At 40.9% G+C, this 25,162-nt stretch overlaps 1 protein-coding gene across 5 annotated transcripts in view; it reads left to right on the top strand.

Annotated features, from left to right (window-relative positions):
- Window positions 1–25,162, top strand: part of MEF2A (myocyte enhancer factor 2A) — an 82,139-nt gene that overhangs the window by 53,254 nt on the left and 3,723 nt on the right. Inside the window, exons 4-11 of one of the 5 annotated variants that reach the window (XM_088063250.1) lie at window positions 2,276–2,407; window positions 2,473–2,610; window positions 5,505–5,724; window positions 5,915–5,974; window positions 15,624–15,814; window positions 17,383–17,406; window positions 20,897–21,023; window positions 24,626–24,752. In XM_088063250.1, the coding sequence (XP_087919376.1) occupies window positions 2,276–2,407; window positions 2,473–2,610; window positions 5,505–5,724; window positions 5,915–5,974; window positions 15,624–15,814; window positions 17,383–17,406; window positions 20,897–21,023; window positions 24,626–24,752 (1,019 nt within the window). The remainder of the gene's footprint in view (window positions 1–2,275; window positions 2,408–2,472; window positions 2,611–5,504; window positions 5,725–5,914; window positions 5,975–15,623; window positions 15,815–17,382; window positions 17,407–20,896; window positions 21,024–24,625; window positions 24,753–25,162) is intronic. The other 4 variants (XM_014251152.2, XM_005521611.3, XM_005521615.3 and 1 more) reach the window with 4 other exon arrangements.

Below are 25,162 nucleotides of genomic sequence, written 5' to 3'. Positions count from 1 at the left end.
ATGTTTTACTATTGTGTTACTGGGCACTGATAAAAGTTCGCAGGCTTTTTATGGTCAGGTCCTCAAAGTGGCACTTGGTGTTTTGGTGATAAGGAGGCAGAGCTCTGGCTGTCGGACCCAGCCGTATTATCTGTGACAGGGAACTGTGGTTTAAATCCCTCCACAATGACAGGAACCCCATCTGGAGTGACGGTTTCCAGAGCCTGAAACGGGAGATACGGAGGCATTTTCCTTCCTCATGAGTCAAAGCAGAGTTAACCCCATTGTTAGCAAAAATGACACGGAGTCACCGAGAGGAAGAAGGCGTTTTTATATTTAAATCTCTTCCTTTTTGTTTAAGTTGGAGGATGATTTGCAGACCGTTCCGGGGAGATGAACTGGCAGCATTACGCTTAAAAGCTTTCGCTGGATTGTTTTAGGCTATTGAAAGGAGCTCTGCTGAAACTCCCTTGCTGCAAGACTTCAGTTGTCTCAGCGTGTTTATCACAGGAGCTGCACTCGGTGCATGTCTTGCAAGCTCTGTAATCGTGTCCCGTGCACCGCGCGCTGACGCCGACATTTGGGTTCTATTTCCAGAGCGCCGTGGGCTGCAGGGGTTAAGTGTAATCCAGATTACCCAGCGTTAACATTTTCCCTGCTGATATCAAAGTGTAGCAGACTGGCAGGCTGACTTGTTAGGAAGGGCTGCGAGAGGGATAACAGACTCCGACCTTGAGAGGCCGAGCAGCCGGGCCTTGTATGGCCAAGTGCATTTACGTGTGCAGCTGATTGGTTGGAGCAGCAGCATCAGAGCCGTGACAGGTGCTGGAGGAGCCTACACCTGTTTTCCCCATATGCTGATTTAGTGATTACATTTTTGTGGGAGTTCCAGATACTGTGTGGGATACACGGAGCAAGCCAGGAAACTTGAGAAGGAATTGCAGCTTATGGTGAACTGTGATACTAAAGAATTTCAGGCTGCGAGTTGGATTTTCAATTCCTGCTTTAAAACTAAAGCAGAAATAAGCAGCATTTTGCATCTATATGAATACTGAGGAAATTGTGTGTACTTTTTATTGTACTAAAAAGCAGTTGACAGTAAAAAAATGCTGGTGAATACTATGAGCTAAAATATTTTGTTTTTTAAGTCAGAATTTCTGTGCGTTATGGAAATTGCTTCTGTAGGAAAACATGGGGGGTTTTTATGGTGCTGGAAACGTCAGCTTGCAGATTTCTGATCTTTAGAGGTTTTAATGTAAAATTCATGGAATATAGATAATTTCTGACAAAAAGGAAGTACACAACTCCCTTATGCCTGTATAGTCCTTCTGCTGCCTTGTGTACAGATAACATAAATCTGTTTAAAATTTGTATTGCTTTCCTCTTGAAACTTTTTTTCTGAAACATTAAAGATTTTTCCACAGATAATGGTTTAAATATTGTTTGGTTATAAATTAGAACTTGCAGAGAAAAGGTTCTGATTGTGTAATAGGGTGAAAAAGAAAAACAAGAGATATAAATATATCTTGTAATTTGGTCACGAGACCTATAGTTTCACATCCTTTCTTTAATGGTTGGATTGTAGACAAGCTTGCTTTTTTTTTTCCAGGGGATGTTGATGTGAGTTCTCCAGCAGAAAACAGGAAGTAGCTCCATAAAGTTAGTCTAAAGGACTCTGAAAAAGCTTATATTTAGCAAACTAAGTCATTTTAGAGAGGGATTATGTAATTTCTTTTGGCCGTTCTTGTTATCGTGCAGGATGACAGAAGTGCAGGAAGATCCTGCCTTTATCAACTACTGAGACCAAGTGTTACAGATATTAATGTCCTGCAGTTGTTTATTGGATCAAAAATCTTTGCCACTATGTTTGTCAGAGTATAACTGTATGCTCTTTAAAATGTGAATATTAAAATTGGGATGCTAAAATCAATTCATTAAAGATCCAGTAAACTAGCTTTTAATTACCAGTGAATACATTAACTCCTTTGCCACAGGCTTGAATGTGCCTTGTCAGACAACTTCACTCCATCAGCCAGTGTCTGAAAATGATTTTGCATGCAATGCTGGGGAGATGAAGTGGTTGTAGGGGGAAGTTACCTGTGAGATGGCACCTGGGTGAACCTTTTCTCTTTGTTTACTTTGCCACTATCTTGAAAGACTGATTCTGTCTGTTGAACAGTGACTTTTGTCTGTGAAAGTTTAATGTAGTTTCAGGGGCTCTGAATGATTCAGTAGTGTACAAAACTTCTTGGCAAGTTAGTATGATTTGTATGTGAATTTTCCAATTGTATTTCAGACCTTAAGAAAGAAAGGCCTTAATGGTTGTGAGAGCCCTGATGCTGACGATTACTTTGAGCACAGTCCGCTATCGGAGGACAGATTCAGCAAACTAAATGAAGATAGTGATTTTATTTTCAAGCGAGGCCCTGTAAGTACTTTTATTTTATCTCTACTTTTTATTTGTTGATCCTTTTTATTAACTTCATTATTTAGGCTCTGAACAAGAAGGAACACAGAGGGTGCGACAGCCCGGACCCTGACACTTCATATGTGCTCACGCCACATACAGAAGAAAAATATAAAAAAATTAATGAAGAGTTTGATAATATGATGCGGAATCATAAAATCGCAGTGAGTACTAAAGTATGGTTTGTGCTTCTCTTACATGCATGAGAATTTTCATGGTGTTTGCTTACCACTGAAAATCACTTCAAAGCAAGAGGATGTAATGGCTTGAGAAGGGAAAAATACTTCTGAGGAACAACGAAATTGTGATACCTGGTGATATTGTTAAAATACATTTTATTGTAAAGAATAAGAGGAATCATCGCTAGTTTTGGTTTTGCACTCACAGTTTTTCATACCTTTGGGACAAGACATTTCAAAATTTCAGGAGCCTACTGAATTACCTAATCCTGCTTAAAAATATTTAGCAAGATAGGTTTTTGTTGTGGGATGTAGGACTGTTTACTTACATTTTGTAGGCCTTCATGTATCTGGTGATCAGGATTTTACAGTATGTGACAAGCAGGCAAATAGAATTGGATTAATTCTGTCATCTAACCAGTAGAATTTATTTTGCTCAAGTCTGGATATAGAAAGTTATTTAGGTATTTAAAATCAAGACTGCTGCACAATGAGAGCCACAAAAGATTGCTCCTTCTGAAATTCCGAGAGATACTTCCTTGGACACTGAAAGATATTTGAAAATTTTCTCCCATGTGCCAACCCAGTGTGCAGCCATAAGTCACTTGGCTCCAGAACTTCAGTTTGGGGATAAAAGGAGTGGAAATGTTGCATGTTTTTTGTGGAGGTGTTCATGATGACATTTAATTTCCACCTACAAAAACCAGCTAGTGTTGAGTATTACTAAGTATTTTCTAAGAAAACTAATACCAGGGCTCTGCCACAGCCTTTGAATATTTTAAGAATGCAAATCTTGCAGCAGTTAAAGGAGATGGACTGGGTAGGTTAATCTGCACAGACCCTGGGGCACTTGAGTAGTATCTCCAAATGACTGCAGATATTGGAAACCATTTAATTGTGCAGAGCATAAGAGATCTCTGGGGACTGAGCAGCAAACTGACAGTCATTGACACCCAGCATCACTTCTGTTAGCACTTTATGCTTGAATCAAGCCAATATATTTTTGGTTTTCTTTGTTTTGAAGATTTTGCTATCTGACATTTCTGTGTTGAGACATCTTCAGGCCTCATCTGTCAGTGATAACAACACTACCACACCAACAGCTAAATGGGTTTTTGGTGAACAGCCTAAATGTGTGAAGATCAGTGTAAATAAAAAGGGCAACATTATTTTTCAGTTCTACAGCTCTGTATTTCTAACTCAAATTTGACCAATTATGTTTCTGTTTTCAATACTTCTGGGGCTGTATAAGAACACAGTTTCTCTTGTTCTCGAGCACTCATTGCTGTCAAAGGATAGGAATGAGGCAAAGCGTGAAGAATTCAGTTGTAACCAAATGAGCACCATAGATGGGCAGAGACAGCCTTTATTGTAAGGTGTGGGGGGAGGCTGTCACTTATTGGTTCTGTATCGAGGAGCCTACAGAAAAAATGTCCTAGCTGTCACCTCCTAGCAGTGTGTTCAGCATACTTCAGGTATTTCCAGTTTAGTTTGAGCTGCTTGACAGCGTGCTGTATGAAAACACCCTGGTTTTGGAAGATACTGAGTAGTTTCAAGTAGTTTCCCCTGAAAACAAGCACTAGTAGGGCTTGTCATTGGTTAGATACTGTGAATGATTTGCTAGCTTTGTGTTGTTCTGCTTCATTACTTTTTCCTTCCATCTGTGCCAAAAATTGATGATTATTCTTAGAATGCTTCAGTAGGGACATTGTTGTTGGCTCTCACTAGTAAGAGATTTTGTTTCTGGTAGAGAATATATTCTGCTTTTTTAATTAGTATAGTTATTGTTACATTTCATGTATTATCTGATTTTTCATGCAGAAGTATCATTCTAAATGATTTTTAAGCTGCACATGATGAAATTGCATTCTTTAAAGTGTACTTCCTAGGTCATTTGTGTTGGTCATCTGCCTTAAACCTCCTAATCACAACTATCACCTCTCTATTCTGTCAGTAAATATTCTACTGGGCTTTTGCCCTTAAATTGTACCTGTCATGGTTTTGTTTCCAGTAATTATGGGAGTTGTAAAAAAAAAATAAAAAAGTAGTCCCTTTTGTTTCAGAAACCCATCACTGTCAAAGGATAGGAATGAGACAGAGGCCAAAGAAGTTAGTCATGACCAAATGAGTACCATAGATGGGCAGGCAGCTGAGCTTTTGATTCAATAGCTGTTGAATAACAAACATATATACTGCAGAAAAAAGTTGCCTTTTAAATAATGTTGTCAAAACTAGAATTAAAAAAAGTAGATTTGCAAAAAAGATGAAGTGGTTATTCAAGCAGGGGTTTGGGGAACTGAAATGTTTAAATTCAAATTATTGAACTTTGTGATTTCCTAAAGATTTGTTTATTTTTCTAGTCTGTTGAAAAACAAAGTCTTAGAGATTAGTAGCAATATATTGACAAAGTTATTACTAGAAAATGTTTTTACTAACTTGTTCTTTTTTGTGTGATAACTGTTTGTAACGTGCATGTTTATGCTACATTTTGAAGGTACAACAGTTCATTGATTTGTAGACATGTTTAGCTTGTCATTGCTTTGTAATAATCCAAATTAACGGTTAAATTTGTTGTATTTATGAGCTTGTGAATTCATATGAATACTTTCAGTTTTCTCTGTTTGAACTTTACATATTCGCGAAGCTTGAGTAAATTCTTTGGATCTGTAATTATGTGATGTATAAGAATTTAACACAATACTTTACAACAAATGGATATTTTAAAACTGTATGCTTAATAGAGTTTAAAAACTAACAGAATTAACTTTAATAAAAACCAACAAACTGCTATAACTGAGACATTTTCTAATGTGCTGTTTCTGCAAACACAGTTGATGCTAACGGTGTTGTCTTGTTGTTCCTCGTTTTCTGTCCTGCAGCCCGGCTTGCCCGCCCAGAACTTCTCCATGTCGGTGACGGTTCCAGTGTCCAATCCCAACACTTTAACCTACAGCAACCCAGGGAGCTCCCTGGTGTCCCCATCCCTGGCTGCCAGCTCCTCGCTCACGGACACAACCATGCTGTCCCCACCCCAGAGCACCCTGCACCGCAATGTGTCCCCTGGGGCGCCGCAGAGACCGCCCAGCACCGGCAACGCAGGTGAGCTCTGCTGCTGCTGCCCCTTCCCGCCACACCCCCTGGCATTTTCTGTCAGAACCCACAAAAACCCTCCCAAGTTACAAGTTCTCGGTGGTTTCAGTGCATTTGCACAGTTGAAGTTTTGATGTACAGAATTACATGGTACCCTAATGGGGCAAGTCAGTTTAATGCTCTGGCTTATTTTGGTTAGGTGGAATGCTGGGGACAACTGATCTCTCAGTGCCAAATGGAGCTGGTACCAGTCCAGTGGGTAAGTGCAGTATTGTGACTTTGTTACAAAAAATAGTCTTGTGGTTTCAGTTTCTTCAGTTATTCAAAAGCAATTTTTTATTTTGACTCTTTGGAAAAAGTGGCTGTGGAAGAACAAAGGTTGTAATTATTTTAGCTGCACTGTTATTGTCAAGTTTTATAAATTATTATCAGGCATTTAACTTTCTACTGCTGTGCCCTTTCCACTTCAGTAATATTTGCCTTTTTTATTTTAGTGGTTTTCAGTAGTAGTGTGCTGCTGCTGCTTTTGTGCTTCTCTACAGGTATAATTACAGCATTCTAAAAACATCTTATGTTTGCCAAATCTGAATTACTGCACTAAAGGCAACTCAGCTCAGTTCTCAACTTCAGTATTTGCAGGATCTGGTTTGATGCTGGTTGTGGTGCCAATCAGAATGAAGCAAATACAGACCGTATTGTTTGTATTGCCATGTGTATCTTGCTAATCATTTTCTAGCAGTGATATGAAGAAAGCAATAAATCTTGGAAACGGATAACTAAAGATATGTCTTAGTTTTGGATGATGATCAGAATTTCTTTTGAAAACAAAATAAATATCTTGCCAAAAATCAAATCCACGGTATTTTTTGGCCTTTAGTAAAAATATATGATAGCACTTTTTCATTTCAATAGTATTTTGTCTCCTGAACAAAATTTAGCACTCTGATAGAGGGGCAGGCAGCCACTGAAATGTGTCGTGCCACAGACAGACAAAATAAATGACAGCTCACCCACTTTGGTCACGTTCTTCCTTGCCACTGGAAGTCGTGCTGGCTGAAGGTCAGATTTGCAAACACACCTAACCCCCCTTGGGAAGTGTTCATAGCATGGAATTAGAGAAGCAACTGTTGACCTTTCAGTGTTTGCCCACTGGCTACTTAGTGTGGCAGCTGGGGAAAAGTTCTTTGAACATCAAGTCAGGCAATTGAATTGATGAATAAAAAATGTTGCAACTCTCCAAGGCTGAAAGCACAGGATTGACTTTCCACTCTTTATCCATTCCTTGGCTATGTGCAGCAAAGATATGAAATATTAAAGAGTGGTTTCCATCAGGTAGGCAAGATTTTAAATGGAGGAAACTTCCTCAGTTGAAAAAAGATGACTGTTTTTAGAAACTGTAGAGGTCAGATGTTGATTTCCATAGAATTTTTAAAGTCAGACTAAATAAGTTTATTATCAGGCTGTTTCAGGCCTCTTTTCCCAAATCAGGTTTTATTAAGAGCAGCTTCAGATTGAAGACTCCTTGCTTCAATAAGCAAATAAAACAGTGGTTACAGTGCTTGCCGTAGGGTATCAAACTCTAGAAATGGCCAGTTACAGCAGCCTGGGGAACATATTTAATGCAGTAAAATGTTTGCCTCCTTGCATTTATTAATAGTTTATGTAAAAAGTCAAAATGCATCACTTATCTCTTACTTTGCAGAACATCACACCCAAGATGTTATACATATACCCACTCACTTCTAGAAAGGTTTGTCATGCAAGTGAGAGTTGTGACTGTACAAGAACAGGGGAACATCTTTAAGTACCTCTAGTGAAACTCAAATACCTGGTTAACACCAGAATGCTAAATCAGAGGACTTGTCAGAGCTCCACTTGCTGTAAGTCATGGCATAAAAACTTTTAACTACTGACAGGTGCACAGGAACCTTCTCAGTTACAGCCAGAATCAAGAAATCATACGTAACCAGATTGACTAAATCTGCTGTCAACTTGAGCTTGACAGCTGCTGTTGAAATGTATCTCTTGTTAATTATGTCTGCAGACAATAATGGTTTTAGTTTCTTGCTACATTTATTGTAGAATTCACTTTTATAAAATCTATTTTCTTCTTTTAGCTTCCAGGTTATTTTTTAACTTCTTAGGAATGGGGACTTTTTCTATGGATGTAGTGAAAGGTCACGTGCCAGATTTGCAGCTCACAATTTATAGGAGTGATGTCGGAGGTAAAGATGGAGTACTGACATATCCATATTCCCAGATATTCTCTTACAAATAAATAAATCAAGGAAAAACTAATCTTCTTCAATATTATGAAGTTCTTGTGTATCTGAGATTTTGTTCTCATTTCCTTGAAAGACACTTAAATGCCTTTTTCTCTTAGTAACAAACAAGTAAAGGTTATATTGCTTATTTGGGACCCAGTTCAAACAAAGATGTTGCATAAAATGGCTCATATTGAGTTCACATGAGTCTTTTTCTCAAGTCCTGTGTAACTTGATTGGAATGGAAATGATTTGCTTTAGCAGTCAATCTGCCAACTTAACAGTTTTTCTGTGGAAAATAACTTTGAGTAAAAATATCTGCATGTTGTAGCAAAGATTGGTAGGTGGTTTTTTATATCCAGAACAGAAAATTTTGTGATCACTTTATAATACTGAGAGCTTACTTCACATGCAGCTGTCATAACTCTGAAAAAGCATTTTCATTTTGTAATATTTTTAAAATTCTACCCACCACATAAAAAACATTTGCTGAAAATTTTTACTTGGCAAATATACCAGTTTTGAGAGGGAAAAAATGTCCAGCATTATAATGGAGTTTGCTCTAGAGCTCATTTATTTTTTCTGTTAATTAGATTAAATGTTTCTGGGCTAGAACATTGATGATCTTGTTGCTCCTGCTCAATGTTAAACCTTGTTCAGTTTGTGATGGGCATCAAAGGTGCTCCAGGAGTCTCATATCACCAGGATGTGGAGAACACTTGGCAAAATAGAGCCTCACGAGCCCAGAAACAGGGGAGAGTTTCTTTGGCTTAGGACTGGATGGATGGATGGATGGATGGATGGATGGATGGATGGATGGATGGATGGATGGATGGATGGATGGATGGATGGATATTCCAGTTTGCTGTGAGTTCTGCTTTGCTGTGTTCCAATAGATTTGTATCATCAAATGAATCATCCACAGGTTGCCAGTGAAATGCACTTGCAGTGTCCTTGTGCCATCCTTGAGGACTCTGAGAATCGGGAAAGCTCAGAAATGCCACCACGGTTACTCTGTCTCTACTTTTTCTTCCAAGCCTTGCACTTGGGGTGTTGAGCCAGAGCCATGCTAAGGACCTGAGCTGGTTTTCATTGCCAAGGCTGCATGAAAACCATAAACCTTGAGACCTAAGCTCTTCCCAGTCCCAGGGGTTTCTTAAGGAATTTTTGCAAGTGGAGGCTGTTTTTGATTTCACAAAGACGCAGTAATTTTTGTCTGCACATTTCTGTGTCAGTGAAATAGCCCTTCCGGTCAGTAATGCGATTATAGAAACAGTTAATTTTTTGGAAAAGAGAAATTGAAATTGTCTTTCCTCTTACATTTTTACCATCAGGAGAATGGATAAAAAAGACCTGGTCTGCTTGGGTACTGAATTTCTGCTCTTTGTTCCAGAGCTGTACCTTCTCTAATGTCCTCACTAATCTTCAGGTTCTGAGAATGTGAAATAACCTCAGGAATACTGATTTTCTTTGGAGCAGAACTGAAGGCTGTATCTGTTGGAAAAGCTGTGTCTTGTGAGCTGTTGGATCTCTACTTCAGTCTAGATCCTGTGTGGTCTTTTATCCTGGCCCGAGGAGGGATTTTGCAGAGGTGCCGCTGACAGCTTGCACACACCTGTAAAACTGCTTGGAGTTGCCAGAAAGGGATCAAGACAGAACTGGGAATAGCCACACCTGTAAAGGTGTAAATGGTGTTCCCTTTGTCTTGAGGGCTTGGCTGATGGGGGGAGCATTTTGTGTGTGAGGATAAAAGAATCTCTGAGCTTGGTTTTGCACAAGTCTGAATCTGCTGCAGTCTGGAGTGCACCAGAGGCTTCAATAATAGAAAGGCTCCCTGTGCGCACCTTTCTAGTCTTGTTTGGTTTGTGAAATGAGACACCCCAGTAGGAGTATCCAGCTGACTCCTGAAAAACACCTCTTGCAGTTTCAAGCAAGTGTTCTGCATTGATGCTATCAGCCTCTTCCTTAAGAAAGCAGCTTTCTTCTGCCTCTACCCCACTCTGATGTTTACATAATGTCCCTGTTCCAGCCTCTTAACCTGCATCAGATACAGTCCTTAGCCCTGTGGGAGGGACCACCTTAAAAAAGCAGCTGTAAATAAACCCTGAGCATGTTCTACTTTGGGCTGTGCACTCCTGGTGCTATTTCATGTCTGTGCTTCCTCTTCAGTGTGACAGGGAGGATCAGTCCCAGGTAGGCTTTCCCTAGTCGGATCTCCTTACTTCCCAGCTTTATGGAAAGGGATCTGGCTCCGGAATATTTGTTCACCTGCTGCTAAATGCAGCACACAAAGGTTCCTGCTGTGCTGTCAGTAGTGTTGAGGCATCGTGGCTTGCCTTGCTCTGATCTTGGAGAGGACACAGGTCAGTACCCAGGGAAGGGGCTGAGGGATCCCTGAGGAACACGAGCCTGTTGACTGCTGCAGCTTCCAGGCTCTCCTGAAGAAAAAGGAGTTGTAGGAGTGAGCTGCAGGGCAGCTGTTCCACAGAGTGTGAGCTGAGCACTTCTCCTTTGCTGGACATTGTCAGCACACAACAAAGGCTGATCCATCCATCGATCTCTGATTAAATCAGCTCACAAGAAATGACTGGCTGAAATCAGCATAAAAACATGCTGGTAAGAAGAAAGAAGGTATTTGATTATTTTTTTTTTTTTAACTGTAGCTCTTATTCCTTGGAAACCATCCATCTGCATGACATGAGGTCAGTTCAGCCCCTGAACTACCCTTAGGTTTCAGCTGAAATTTCTTATCTTGCTATGTGTGTTTGTTATCTTACCAAAATTTCTGTCATTTACATGACAATTCTGGTTAGAATTTTCCTTACACAGAACAAATTATTAATCTCCCAGCTGTTAAAGTAAGTCTCAACATTTACATGATGTCCCCTTGCTCAGGATACACTGCCACATCCCAGGCTGTGGTAAACATTGCATTTTTCTCCTCCTTTCTCTGCCTCTCTTTATACTGACTTTGTATAGACACACAAAAATCAGCAAGCTTAGGAAGTAAACTGATGTAATTAACTGTAATCTGTTTAATTGACAAAACACCTAAAAGACATCCAGTTGCTGTTGGTGATGTTTCACTCAGATACAAGAGCAATATGTCTTTATTTAGGTTTGCTATTGCATTCTGAATAATAGCCACCCCTTTAAATGCTAAATATCCTTGAAAATTCATTCTCCTTTTATGTAGCTGTAGGCAAAAGAAAATTTCCAACAACCTGGGAAATGAGCTCTTTTTAAAGTTCTGTAACATGACTAAGCATTCCCTTGACATTTAGTCATGTGTATTTCTTTTTTGCTGCCTTTTAATATCTAAAGTACTGCCTTAGAAGCATAAATCTTACATGTTACACATGTTTCAAGACTTTATATTACTGTCAGAGGTATATTTTAATTCTGATTATAGTATTATCTGAAACACTGATTTGTAAAGATCAGTGGAAATACAATTATTTCAGATTCCTTGAGATATTACAGTAAATTCTTTCCAAAGCTAATACAGAACTGGAGCTTTCTGAAGTGATGGCAGAATCAGCAGTGATTGCTGTGCAGAGCTGAAAATGGTAGGAATGGCATCTGCTGTTTTTAATTTCCACTTGAATCTGTCATACTAAACCCCAAAAGTAAACAAATTGAGCAACTAATGCACACAGAAATGCTATTGTTGGTTTTACTTGCAATATGTCCCCCTGCCCAAAGTTCTTCATGTAAATGTTTTCCTTCAGTAGATCTTATCTGGCCTCGTGAATCAATGATGTGTTGCAAACATGTTTTTCAGTTTGCTTCTAAATATGTGACGTCTGTTGGGTTCTATGATGTCACTGGAGGCATAAATATTTATTTACTACAATCCTTATTTTTGCTTAATCTTACATGGTTTAGCTGCTTGCCCACAATTATTCCGAAACTGTGTATAATTGTGTTCAGTTTTTGTCCAAAATGAACCACCAGAAAAAAAAAAATAAAAAAAATTAGTGGCATCAATGCCTATAATTTATTTCTTGAGTAGTAATAAGTACATGGAGTACTTTCCAGCCACGTGTGTTCATTGTTTCAGCTGATGTGATTTATGTAGTGAAATATGAGTCTGGCTCATGTAATTGAATGCTGTGTCTTGGGCTGCAGGACAGTAAATGAGATTAAGCTGTATTATGTCTCTGAAGGCAGAATATCCAGTTGGTATCATGGGTGGGTTGTAACATTTCACTTCAGAAAAAAAGTTGTTTCAAAAGTAAACACTTTCTGACTAAACAAGAAGTAGGCTAATGTATGTTGGCAGGGTTTGTTATCATCAAATCTAATTAAATTATGATTCATATAATTGAGATCTTATATATGCATTGGTGTCTGTTTTCCAAAAGACTGTTTTGAACATGCTTTCATGTCTGTTTTAAGGAATTGGAGTTAAATAAAACTCTTCCTTCTTAAGTAAAAACGGTTGTATTTTTACACACATGTAGGATTTTATATTCTGTTTCCATATCCAGTTTGAAAATGTTTTTAAACATAAAGTATTGTCTTTGGGGAAGATCTGTAGTGGGTAGGGCAGAAACAATTTCTGTATTATATGAAATAGTAAGTAGAATTTATGGGGTTATTAAGGGCTCGGTTTGGCAAAGGGCTGTGTAGTTGCATCATCCTGTAATCATTATCTTTTTCTGGCTCCTGACCTTCCTCTAAGAAATACCACACGTTCAGTTATCCTTTCACTCTTAACTGGTAATTTGATTTTCTTATTAGATTATTACAAGGAAAAAGGCTTGAAGTTTCATACTAAAAATGAATATTCTGCACTCTTATTGCAGCCCCAGCATGTGATCCTTCAGATGATCGATACAGACACTCCAGTGTTTGCTCAGTGTTCAGTGCCGGCTCTTTATCACAAAGGGTTGCAATGGGATTCATACCCATGGTATTATTGCACACTTAGGATATTTTTTGTTACTGTTTCTCCCATTTTTAATATATTCTAAACACTCCTTTGGAGAAGTGCTCAGCCTTTTGTCAGAAGAAATGCTTTGACTCTGCCCTGCTGCTGCCTGATACTGCGGAGAGCAGGCAGTGGCAGGGAGTTTGTTATTTTTGACAGCACCACTGAAAGCAAGAAATGTTTCTGAAGGACTGGCAGAGGCTTGGAGTAAGGGCTCAGGAAATAACTGGATTGGGTGTGGAAGAGAGACACTGTCCAGATTTAACACACAGGCTACCGAAATACTTGAACCAGAGGACAGGAAATGGTATCATAGGATGGCCCAAAGTGCTGTACAGAACCCCATTGTTTGTACAGAGTGGGATTGTTGTGCAGCTTAAACTGCTCAGAACTCACAGCCCTGCCATGGAAAGGTGACACAGCCCCAGTGAGTAATAAAATGCTGCTGCTGATTGTATTAAAGCCCAGACTTTGCTTCCATTATAACATTAAGTTCTTTAAATGCTCTGGCATTTTTGCTGAAAATGGGGGATGCCATCACAAAGTTTCAAGTATAAATTAGTGAAATTTATGCCATTTTCTGGTGTCTTTCCTCCCTAGCATGTTTGCAAATCCGTGTAATTTTTACCCTGTCCATTGTGTAGGATGTCTCTCAGTCTCTGCAGGCTGGCTGTAGCTCATGCTGCCCTCATTTATAATGGATAGGAATTGATGCGTAACTGTGTTAACAAAATCACGATTCTACGAAAACCATCTCCATTTCAGGAACCTTAAAGGTAGCACGGAACTAAATTTCTCCTTTTGGCTTGTTGGTTTTTCCATGTGACCCAGCTGTGGAGAGTTTTCTCCTACCAGTCAAGAGTATATTTAGCTGTAGTATGTATTCTCAGCTCCAGCCGAGCTTTTCAACCCCTCCACCTAAATTTTATCACTACCCTAAAAGCATCTGAATAAATTCCGCTGTTTTCTGCTGAGGAATGTAGATCCTTTAATCACAAAATGAGGGTTTGCTGTGGTTTTTAATACAGAAGGAAGAATGCTGACATTAAACACTTTACTTTCTGCTGTGTTCCTTCTTTCCCCCATAAGTTCTGAGTTAAAAGTCATATTCCCATACCTCCTATGCAAATGCTTCAGGAAAGTACTAAATTAGAATGACTCCTCCTTGCTTTGTTAACCTTCTGTTAACCTTGAAAAACTCAAGGGACATATCAGATCATCCATGTATGGTCAGGCTTTTGGCACAGTGGGAAATCCACACAGTGAGTAAATCCAGAGGAGGCCTCCTCGCAGCATCCTGGTGAATTCCCATCGAGGTTCTCATGTGCCCTGGCTGAGTATCTTGGTTATACCAGGCATTTCCATGAGGTTTTGTGCCCTTGCTGTGACATGTTGCTGTTCTTCCTTCTTGCTGTGCTTTTAAAGGCATTTAAAATGCTGGTAAAGATGGTAGAATGTGACACTGACAACTTTCTTATTTTAATTGCTTTTAGATTAATATGTATTTAATGCAATAAAATTGGATTGGGCATAAGGGCCTATTCAAATTAGAATAATAATGCAAAATTCATGCCAGTGTGGTGCTATGGGTGATTAGGAGAGAATTTCCCACACAGTGAACTTTGTCTCATAGACTTTTCCCCAATTGTGCCTATAAAAGCTGCTTTCAGAGCTGCAGTATTAGTGCAAACAGAATCTTACTATGAATTGTGCTTATTTATACACACACACACAGGTTCTGTAGGGTGAACTATGGGGTTCCCTGTTGCAAAATTCTTCCTAAGAACTTTTTTTCTGTTTGCAGCTGAATAAGGTTTGTGTATTTTGGGAATTGTTGCTATAAATATTCTGTGATTGGAATGTGGCTTTAATTTTTTTTCTGAGAAATATATTTTGGTTAACATGATTGGTGCTTCTGTCAGGATGGAAAAATAGAATACTGGGCACTTCACTGATTTACTGCCTTGGTGCTGTTTTCTGGTCAGTTCTGAGTGTGAGCTGAGGACTCTACCTTGAGCATATTCAGCTTTTGGAGATTTCAGTGCTGAATCCTGTATCTGTAGGCTTTGGCTTGTCCAATTCCACTTAAAACAAGTACCAGGAGTAAGATAGAGAAAGACTTTGTTAAATAAACCTGTGGGCATAAGTGATGTGTATATCTGGAATGAATTTGAAGGGAAAGAATTTGTTTCCCTTGTTAAATATAACAATCAGACAGTAAATATTGATGCTGAAATTAGTCCTACAGATCTTGGAGGTATATGAAGAATAAATTTTAGAAACAGAGATTTTAAGAGCTGATCTTTTGTTCTCACAGGCAACAATTCAGTGTAGTCCATGCTCTCTTTTGTGGGGGTGGGGACCAAGTGGACTTGTGCAAAACCCTCTCTTTTCTGCAGCCTCAGCCTGGAGGAGTTTCAAAGGGCAAACTGAACACAACGGATGTTATTAGAAATAGTTCTTCGGCAATTTGCTCTTCTCAGCGTTTAAGCTGCCACAGTGTGTCCTTGAAGTGATATTCCCTTTCCATATTGATCCTCTGGTCAGAGTGGTTCGTGTTTGTTCGATTGTTCAATACTCAGCCCCTTGTGGGAAGTTTGTTATCGGAAGTTTTAGGAAATAAGTATTTCATAACTGGTACATGAGCACCAAAATTTTGTATTGTCCTTCTCCTCAGTCTTACGGTCCATTTGTTTTTCCTCTTTCAGGAAATGGATTTGTGAATTCCAGAGCTTCACCAAGTCTACTTGGTACCAGTGGTGGTGGGAATGGCCTAGGCAAAGTCATGCCTACAAAGTCCCCACCTCCACCAGGAGGAGGAAACCTTGGCATGAACAACCGCAAACCCGACCTCCGTGTTGTCATCCCACCCTCCAGCAAGGGCATGATGCCGCCACTGGTGAGTTAAAACATTTGTTCTGGGTCTGGCTTTGTGGAAATTGACTCTTCTGCCCACATGCACAGGGAGAAACTGTCTCACCTGCTTACCATAGGGTACAGGAATAGAGAGGTGTTTGTATTCTGAAATGCCACTGATGAAAATCAGAAGTATAAATTGTGACCTGGGGAGAAGTTCGGCTTGTAAGGAATTCTTACAGCTGTCAAACAGCAGTCTGACCTAAACATGGTAAGAGCATAATCATAGAGATGGGGCTGGGGACTTTGGTGTTCTGATCTGACATCCCTCTGACTTGGTACTGAGAACTCCAGTGCTTTGGAGGATGTGGGTTTTAAAAAGGGCTGTCCATTATTCCGTGGAGGAATGGCTGATCTTATTGGTGATGTGAGCTCTATTAATGTGCCCTAAAGCACATTTTGTACCTGTTCTTCCTGGGTTGTAATGGCTGTGGGATGTGGAGTGCAGCTTCCGTGGTGAGGAAGGGCTGAGAGCAGCACTGGTCTGATGTGGCACCGTGGAACGTGACCTTGGCTGTCCTGCGGGGCCATCAAAGAGCGCTGAGATGCTCTGCAGGGCTGCTCTGCACTTTGGCATCTGGGCACCGATGTTTGTCCAGCCAGGCTGGGAATAGCACACGAGTTTCGTGTCAGCCATGAGGCAACCACGGCCTCGAGCCCAGAACAGGTCTTGCAGGAAGTGTTACTCTGTTTTTCCTTTAATTTATTTGGCCAAATCCTTTGGTCTTAGTCTTTTGCTGCCATGTAGAAATTTTCAATGTCTCTGTGGATGTTTTCTGTGTATGGAAGAATGGGCCATAACCAGGAGGAGCAGGATATAAACAACACGAGTACTCTCTGTATAATTCCTGTTTGTCTTTAAGCCACCACAAGTGCTTACATTTGTTACTGGTACTCATGATGAATAACACCAAATTAATCCAAGTAACAAAAGCTATAATTAGCCTCAGAGTAATGAATCTTGAAAAAAAAAAGGTTTTTCTAGGAATACTGAAGTGTAGGAGAGATAGGAAGTACCCTAGCTGATCATTACAGTGACAATTGCACTTCAAATTAGAAATAGCAACAATAATGCAGTTCTGATGTTATTGGTACACAGCACCTATTTAATGTTGTGTTGTGAAGAACATCATATTCAGCTTTGGGTTTGTTTGTGTTTTTGGGGAAATTGGGATATTTCAGAGTAGATGCTGTCATGGAATGATGGCTGTATGTGAAAAGTATTTTGTTGCTGAGCTGGTTTATTAGATCAGGACAGCCAGAGACTGCCATGCTGCACATCCATGTGTGCAGCCGTGTCCTTGGGGTCACCAAGCTCTTGCTGCACCAATTTCCCCAAAGCCAGTGTTCTCAGTACAGCAGGTTTTATATGTGACACGAATTTCACAAAGTATTACATTTCTAGCAGTATTATCTACAGAATCAGGTGGCAAATCCACATTATTAATTAAAATGAATCAAAATCCTGACACACAAACGTGACTTTTTCTTTCATTTGAAAGCAATGCTATTTTTAGTAACTGTGTTATCCCTCTTGTTTGCTGAGTACAGTCGGAGGAGGATGAATTGGAGTTGGTGAGTTTGGGCTGCTGTTTGCTGAGAGACAGCAAGATGCTGGAAATGTCTTTCACTACAGCTTTTTAACTGTAGTTTCATTACATATTTTAAATAATTCCAGTGTTCCCTTGGTAGCAGACAAAAATACATTTGTTTTATCAAACTCAAAACCCAACCAATTCAAGTTGAAAACACATCCAAAGTCAGCACTTGCCATTTGTAAACTTCTATTTTTTTTCCTGAAAATGTTTCTGTTTTTCTTGGAGGGAACATTGGAAAAGAGCCTTACAAAGTAACTGTCCATGTCTATAGGATTTGTATTGCCTTCTATATGAAATACAAATAATCACTTCCCATCCCCTAAATTACTGGAATATTTTTGGAAAGTGGCTTCACTTGTGAAGTTCTTCAGATTTGTAACACCAGCCCTGTGTTACTTCTCTTCCTTTCAAGGGGATGACATCATTGCTGGTGAGGTCACCTTTTTGGAGGTTAGAATTATTTCATCCTGCGTGAGATTATCAAACCACAGGGGTGTTCCCTGTTTACCAAAAGGAACAGAGAATTGCAAATGAATAATTCTACCTTTTTTTTCCAGTGGAAAGATATTCTGCTTTTAAAAGGAAACTCTTGGGATTTGTGTGTTTTCTATTTTTTTTTCCCCAAAAGGTTTTAACATTTGGCATTCTGTCTGGAAAATTAACGTAAGGCTAAAATAATTTGTAACTTATTTTTAGAGCAAATTTCAAATTGTTTGGCTGCTGTGGCACAAACCAGGCAGAAGATGCTGTGTCAGAATCAGAGAAATAAGTCAACCTATTACAGACCTTGACTTGTTGAACATGGACCTGTTGCTGATTTGAGGCTCTAATTGCATGAAAGCATGGAAAATGTAGTGATTTAGATAAATTTCTTGATGAATGCATGCTGCTGGTTGATTTTTATCTTAAACATGAGAAATAGATTTAAAAAGTAAGGGAAAATAGTTTTTGATATTCAGTATTGAAGTTTTTAAGCATTGTTGGGATGTCTTGTTCATTGAGCACTTAAAGAGCTCTCCCACTTTCCTCTCGCCTTCAGAGAGGAGTGTCTGGTTTTCAGTGCAAGAACAAAACCTCAGTGTAAAAGCACTTTTATCAGATGGCACTGGAATGAAAACCCTTGGCCTGGGGGATTCCCTGCGGATGGAGCCGCCGTGGGTCCCGCGTGCGGCGTGGGCCATCTAGTGGCTCCAGAAACTGGGACCGGCTCTGCCAGCAGCACTCACGCAAAGGAAAGGTGCAGGGTCTGCCTCAAACGTGGCAAGGAAACACAAGCTGCACCTGCAGGGTTCTGTCTGCTGCTAATTCCTCCAAATCCCATCTGTGAACACTCGCTCTGCGTGTTGGAGCTGAGCACTGAATATGAAAAGCAGCTACCGACGGTAGCGCAGCGTGACAGAGATGCTGAATTCTTCCTGCTACATTTGTACCACTTAAAAAGATTTAAAAAAAGAGATCCTGAAATTTGTCATGAATCTCCAAGGACAATAAATATTGGGCTCATCTAAATATTGCTTAGTATCTTTGTGTGGCTGAGTGTTCCAAGAACTATATTCAGAAAGAATTAACCTCAGAAAACCACCTTTATTAGCCACTCAAAAAAAAAGTCCCGTAAGGAAATCCTTTGGTCTGGATTGTTTCCCAGTATATTCCTCTTTACTTTTCCATTATGCAGTAATCCCAACTTTATAGGCAGCCATCCAAGAAAGCTTTGGAGAAAGGTCAATTCCTGACAGACACGAAAATCTGTTCTAATAACATCTCTTTATGCCAGATAAACTTGGTCTAGGGGAGATTTTCAGAAGTACATAAGTGATTTAAAGGGATCAATTACAGAAAATCAGAGGGACTTTCTCTGGGAATTGGAGCTTTGAAACCTGGGAGCTCTGAAGGAGGGAGGGCACATCTGCCAATGTGTGTGTTTGGCAACAAATGTCAAAGAGCCCCCAAATCCTTGGGAGGCTCAAAGGTGGGAATTCCAGAGCAGCCAGACATGAGAGAGATCAGAAGCTGGCAGCCAGTGACAGCTGTGGCTAATTTTAAGATGGGAGCTGTGATACATATTTCTTTCTTTAAATGGGAAAGATACAAGATTGATAACCCTCAATTCATCTTCATAAATTTAAGTTTAAAATTGAATACAGCCCCATTTCTGTACCTCCTCATTCTGATATTTTTAAGGGAATGATGCATTTTTAATGCTGCTCATTCTCTCAAGATTAGAGTGGAGAAAAAAGTTAAGTGCTGCAGATCCTGAAATACCTGTGTCTGAAATGAGGGAAAGGAGTAGTAACTTCAGTCTTGTAAAGTTATGAAATGGAACCCTACCAAAGAGATGAGAAACTGCTCCTTTTGTAGCAAATATTTTTTCAGAGATAGAGAGAAGTTTGCTTTAAAAAATGACATTTCTAGCAGATAGAAAGCCAGCTCCTTGTAGAAATACCGGGTGTAGAGAATTCTACAAATTCTGCAGATAAAAGTAAATATCTGTTCTTGAAAAATAAAACCCTAGCATTTTTGGTTCTTGATAGTATTTGTCCTGGCCAAATGTTGAACCTCATATTTCTCAGGAAGATTTGCAGTTGCCACCATGGAGAGCAGAACATTCTGTGGCAGCAGCTTTGCTGTCTGGTGCTATTCGCCACAGTGTTTAATTAATTTTCTAACCAGCAAATTTGGTTAGGGGTTATTTTGAGTGATGTGTTTGCTGCAGATGTTCATTCCAGTATATGGGAAAGAAAGACTGTTATTAAAAAGCCGAATTGTGCCCACAGTTAAATTTCCTGAGACAATCTAGTTTAGCTATTTTCTCTGTCAGAAAAGCACCATTGCTCTTTGTGAAGTCAAGTGTCATTTGCTTGGAAACATATCTGCATTATAACAAGTACTCTCTCAGTTTCTCAGGAACCATGGGAACAGCAAGATTATTTTATCACTGAAGTCTTATCAACACAAATTTAGAAGATCTCTGTGTTCCTTTCAGGACAGGTGTAGTCAGCACAGTGTCAAAACTGGTAGCTGAAATTTGGAAAATTGGATAAACAACTGTGAAGTGGGAGAATCTCTTCTGGTGGAACTGCACCTCACCATCTGCACTAAAACCTCTTCAAAAATAAGAATCAAAACTCTTAAATCACTTAAGAACTTCTGAGAATTGTTTTGTGTGTCTCTAAGAAATTGCATTTATTTTTGTGTGCCCTACATTGCTAACACTGTTGAAATCTGCATGCTTGGGAAGTGGCCCGGTGAGCCTTCAATTAATTTTTCATTTCAATTTGCCAAGATCGTTTTGGTTGTCTTGAAATATTTTAGCTTTTTTAGAAAACCAATCCTGACAAAAAGGATGCGTTCCTAATTCAGAGATGCAGCAGAGCAGCACGCTGGAATGCAATGCTCTGTTACACTGGCACTGCATTTCCCATTGCTGTCCCCGGTCTCACAAGGTTTGTTATTTCCATCCCTTGCAGAATACCCAAAGGATAAGCAGCTCTCAGTCCACGCAGCCCCTGGCCACCCCCGTGGTGTCGGTGACGACTCCGAGCCTGCCCCCGCAGGGTCTCGTGTACTCGGCCATGCCCACTGCCTACAACACTGGTAAGCCCTGCTGGGGTCAGGGCTGGGACTGCGCCCACGCGAGTCAGAAGCCCAGGAAATTCACATTTCTGTGACACCTGACTTTGTTTTCCTGTTCAGTTCAAATTAAGTCTCTTACTCATCAAAACTGAGTCTGTGGCAATCCCACCGGGAACTGGGGTGCCTCACGTTTAGGCAGTAGCTGATCCTTCAGTACTTCTGTTCTTCAGATACTTTTATTGTCTGCAGGACCTTAAAACTACTTTTTATCCAAGCTGGGTGTGATGTAAGGCATTGCGTAATGTAAAAGTGATGAGTGGTTTGCTGGTTGGGAAAGTAGTTCATGAAAATCAAATAATAAGTGATGGAACATGAGGAAATGGCAGCCTCAAGTTGCACAAGGGGATTTTTAGGTTGGATATTGGGGAAAATTTCTTCACCAAAAGGGTTGTCCAACATCCACCAGGGCATTGGTGGAATTCCACCCCCCAAAGATGGGATTGTATACATTTTCTCTACTCTGAGCTTTGAAAGTCTTCAGTGCAGTTTTTAGTTTAGCCAGCCAAACACCTCACATCCTCTTGTATCTCTTTGTGTTAATGAGCTCGTTAGCTGGCAGTGCCCTGGGCGCTGCTGCAGCCAGGAAGGTGCACCCACAGCCAGGGGCTGTCCTGGGACAGGGGCTGTGCTCTCCTCACACCCCTCAGCCAGGGGCTGTGTTTGCCCTGCAGCAGGGAGTGCAGAAGTTGGGCTGCAGGAGCAGTGCCATGGGCAGCAGGGGATGGCTCTGGCTGATCAGTTAAGTGTGGGTAGCTGGACATGCAGACCTTGCTTTGACTCTTGCCCTGGAGCTGGTTCAGTTCTTATGCTCAGTGGCTGTTCAGAGCAAACCCTTCTGGTCCCTGCTCACAGGAGCCACACTGAGTTTCACCTGACACATCCCTTCTGTCCAGCTGGATGCTGTTTGAGGAGCAGCGCTGGCTGCATCCCTCACTCAGAATAACCTGTGAGCTGGTGGCTGAAACATCCAAAAGCTGAGAGGGGCTTGAATCTCAGGGAGCAGCAAAGGCAGTGGGAACTGATGTCCTACGTAATGGACAAGTGCTGGTACCACTAGGGTGTGATTTTAAACTCCAGCCCATTTCCTTTGATAATGCAAATAATTTGTGCAAAGCTTTTAGCCTTTAGTGGTTTTCATGCACTTTAGAATCGTTTCTATTAGATTGAACCTTTCAGGGGATTTGCAGAAAGAAATTTGATGTGGAAACCAAATTGTTGCCTGGGGATTCTCAGGGTAGTCACCACTTACAGCACGATTTCAGTTTTGCAGTTCAAGGACTAAGATAAAATTTAAATACCTTAATTGTTTTTCTGGATTGATAGGGTTGTTTTTTTCAGGACTGGAAGGGATAGCTTCAGCTCTTGAATCCTTAATTAAAATGTTGGATATCAGTTTTCCACAAATACCCTGTTTTATATAATCTGTTTTGGTATTCTGTAGATTGTTGGAGGAAGGGCCAGAATCGACTGAGTTACTGGTTCTTCTGGACTGAGTTACAGTCCAGGCATTAAAAAAAAACCAAAAATTCAAGCCCCCTGCAATCAGTTAATTAGTAATTGACACCTGAGCAGAGCACACCAAGCCATAAATAAATTCCTGGCTTCAGGGCAGTTGTTTTGCAGAGGTACAAACTTGGGGGTGCTGCTTGTGAGGGTCACCACAGTTACAGTTTCTGTGGTGCAGAAGATGCTCTTGTGTGTACATCTCACGTCAGGTCACTCCTGCAGCAGGGGTGTCCTGTCACTGCCAGCAGATATGTGATTATATAGGGAATTAATAATGCACTAATTGTGTAGTGACTTATGTGGTCTTTGGAAAAATACCTCCTCAAAGCCCTGTCACCAGACACGTTCTATCTGAAGTGTCAGAAGTTAATTGTCCATGGTCATAAAAGCTGTAATTGCAATGGAAAGAAATTACATGGGAACTGAATTCCTATCTCCTTAGGTCTGCTCTGACAAATCCCATCAGCCCAGCACATCCATCTCCAGGGCGTACCTGGGCTGCACTGGGCGGGTGTCCGAGGCCTGGCTGCTTTGAAGGCTCAGTGCATGTCTGGGTCACTGCAGGGGCTGCACAGTTTTTATTTTTCCTTTATTTTTTAAATTCAGTTTTAGTCTTGCAAGTGGGACTTTTTGGGTGAATCATCTTGGGACAAACCTTTCTGAAGCTGTGCAGAAATACCTGTGAGGGTTTCCAGAGTTTCAGCAGAAGTGACAAATGAGTGAGAAGAAATGAAACAAAAAGGGAGCCTAAGAAGCTTCACCTGCTGGGAGCAGCTGGGACTCCTGAGGCCTTCAGGAAGGTTCTTGTGTGTGGGTCTCTGACAGCACAGGCCCCTGCTGGCCCTGGATTCTCCTCCCAAGCTGAGCTGTTTTAGGGAAATCAAGACTTTATCCACTGCAAACAGGTCAGTGGATGGGAGGGGGAGATTGTTCAAGAAGGCTCATCTCAGGAGAATGAGAGGGAGATTGTACTGGTGGAGACATTTTGGGACAATACTATAAAAAAACCCCAAGCCCCCCAAAATTAAAGCCAAGCTGAACTTAAGTGGAACATTTGGTTCCTCTGGTGGCAGTGCAGCCTGAGTTTGGCTGCTCACATTTTGTCCCCTTCTCAAGAGACTAAAAATTATTTTAAGGAAGCTTTATTACAAAATAATTTAAAGCAGAGTTTGACTTTGTTTTCAAACCTGAACGAAAACATGAGTGATAATGATCAAGTGCAAACAACTTCAGTTCTGTGAAGGAAGTGAGAAGTGAGGGAGCCCTGCAGCAGCCAGAGCCACCAGCTGGCTGGGGTTGGAATAGATCGAATCCTCTGGGGTCCTCTGAAGTTGAATTTCTAAAGAATGGTGTTTTCTTGCTCCACACAAAGAGGTTTCTTTTGTTCCTTCGGTGCACAGATGACAGTTTAATCAGACATTGAGGAGTGATATTGTGGGGAGGGAGAGGATGGGATGTGCTACAGTAGGACTGCACTGAGGGGTCCCTGTCCTGCCTGGGCAGCCAGTGCTGCTCAGGGCTTGGTTTTGGATGAAGGTTGTAGGACCAGGAACTTGGTGGCATTGTGAACCCCCCAAATGGTACCTGTGTCTTGGCTGAGGAGCTGCCACCTCCCACCTGGGACCTGAACCACAGCCCAGGTGTCTGCAGTGAATTCGGGGCAAGATTCACCATCCCTGTCCAGTGACTCACATGGACTCTTCCCTTTTTATTTCATTTTGAAATGTCTTCAAAAATGCCAGGTCTTACTGTAAGGTGCACACCTCTGTATATACACTGCGTTAACGTGTTGTACCTGTGGGTTTGGAACAAGGTCCCTGACAGCAACATGGAGGAACTGAAAGCAGAACGCAAAAAAAATTTTCATTTGGAGGCCTCTGTTCCCCCTGAGCTTGGCAGGGTTGCTCTCAGACTTCAGTTTTCACATCTGGATTCCTTTGCATCAGCTGCCTTTATTTGTTTTGGGCAGAAAGCCTTTGTGTTTATTTATATATGTATGTTATATCTATAAACCCCCCAGTACATTACTTGATTGTTTTTTTGTTTTTCCCTCCTAGATTACTCCTTGACTAGCGCAGACCTGTCTGCCCTGCAGGGATTTAACTCCCCAGGAATGCTGTCCCTGGGGCAGGTGTCTGCCTGGCAGCAGCACCACCTCGGTCCCGCGGCCCTCAGCTCTCTTGTGTAAGTACCCAGGGTACCAGGGCAGCACTGGGGGGGCTTCAGCTCTTCTGGAGCAGCTGCACCAAGGGAATGTTCAGCACATTTTAATCTCTTGTCTGTGCTGCAAAACATCCGTGTGTCCCTTCAGTCACCTCCAGCCTCCAGCTAATGAGCCATGTCCCAGGCTCAGCTTCTCACCAAGGAGGCACCTGTGTAGTGACTGAAATGTTTGGCAAGAGAGAATATTTGTTTGTTCTGAAGTTCTATAAATGCAGCTCAGACCTTTAATTAATTCTTTTTTCACCTTTGCTTCTCCCAGTAAGGTGCATTTATTTCTGTGCTGAGCCCCAAGGCCTCACCATCACAGACACGTGGATTGTCACTCGGTTTTCGCTTTCTGCATTCCCTCATATGCGCCTTTCGGTTTTCTT

This window comes from Pseudopodoces humilis, chromosome 16, assembly GCF_049639895.1.
Source record: "Pseudopodoces humilis isolate 2021_Gansu_Grassland_sample_001 chromosome 16, ASM4963989v1, whole genome shotgun sequence".
In the NCBI taxonomy this organism is placed as follows: Eukaryota; Metazoa; Chordata; class Aves; order Passeriformes; family Paridae; genus Pseudopodoces; species Pseudopodoces humilis.
This window is presented reverse-complemented; position numbering and strand designations above follow the sequence as displayed.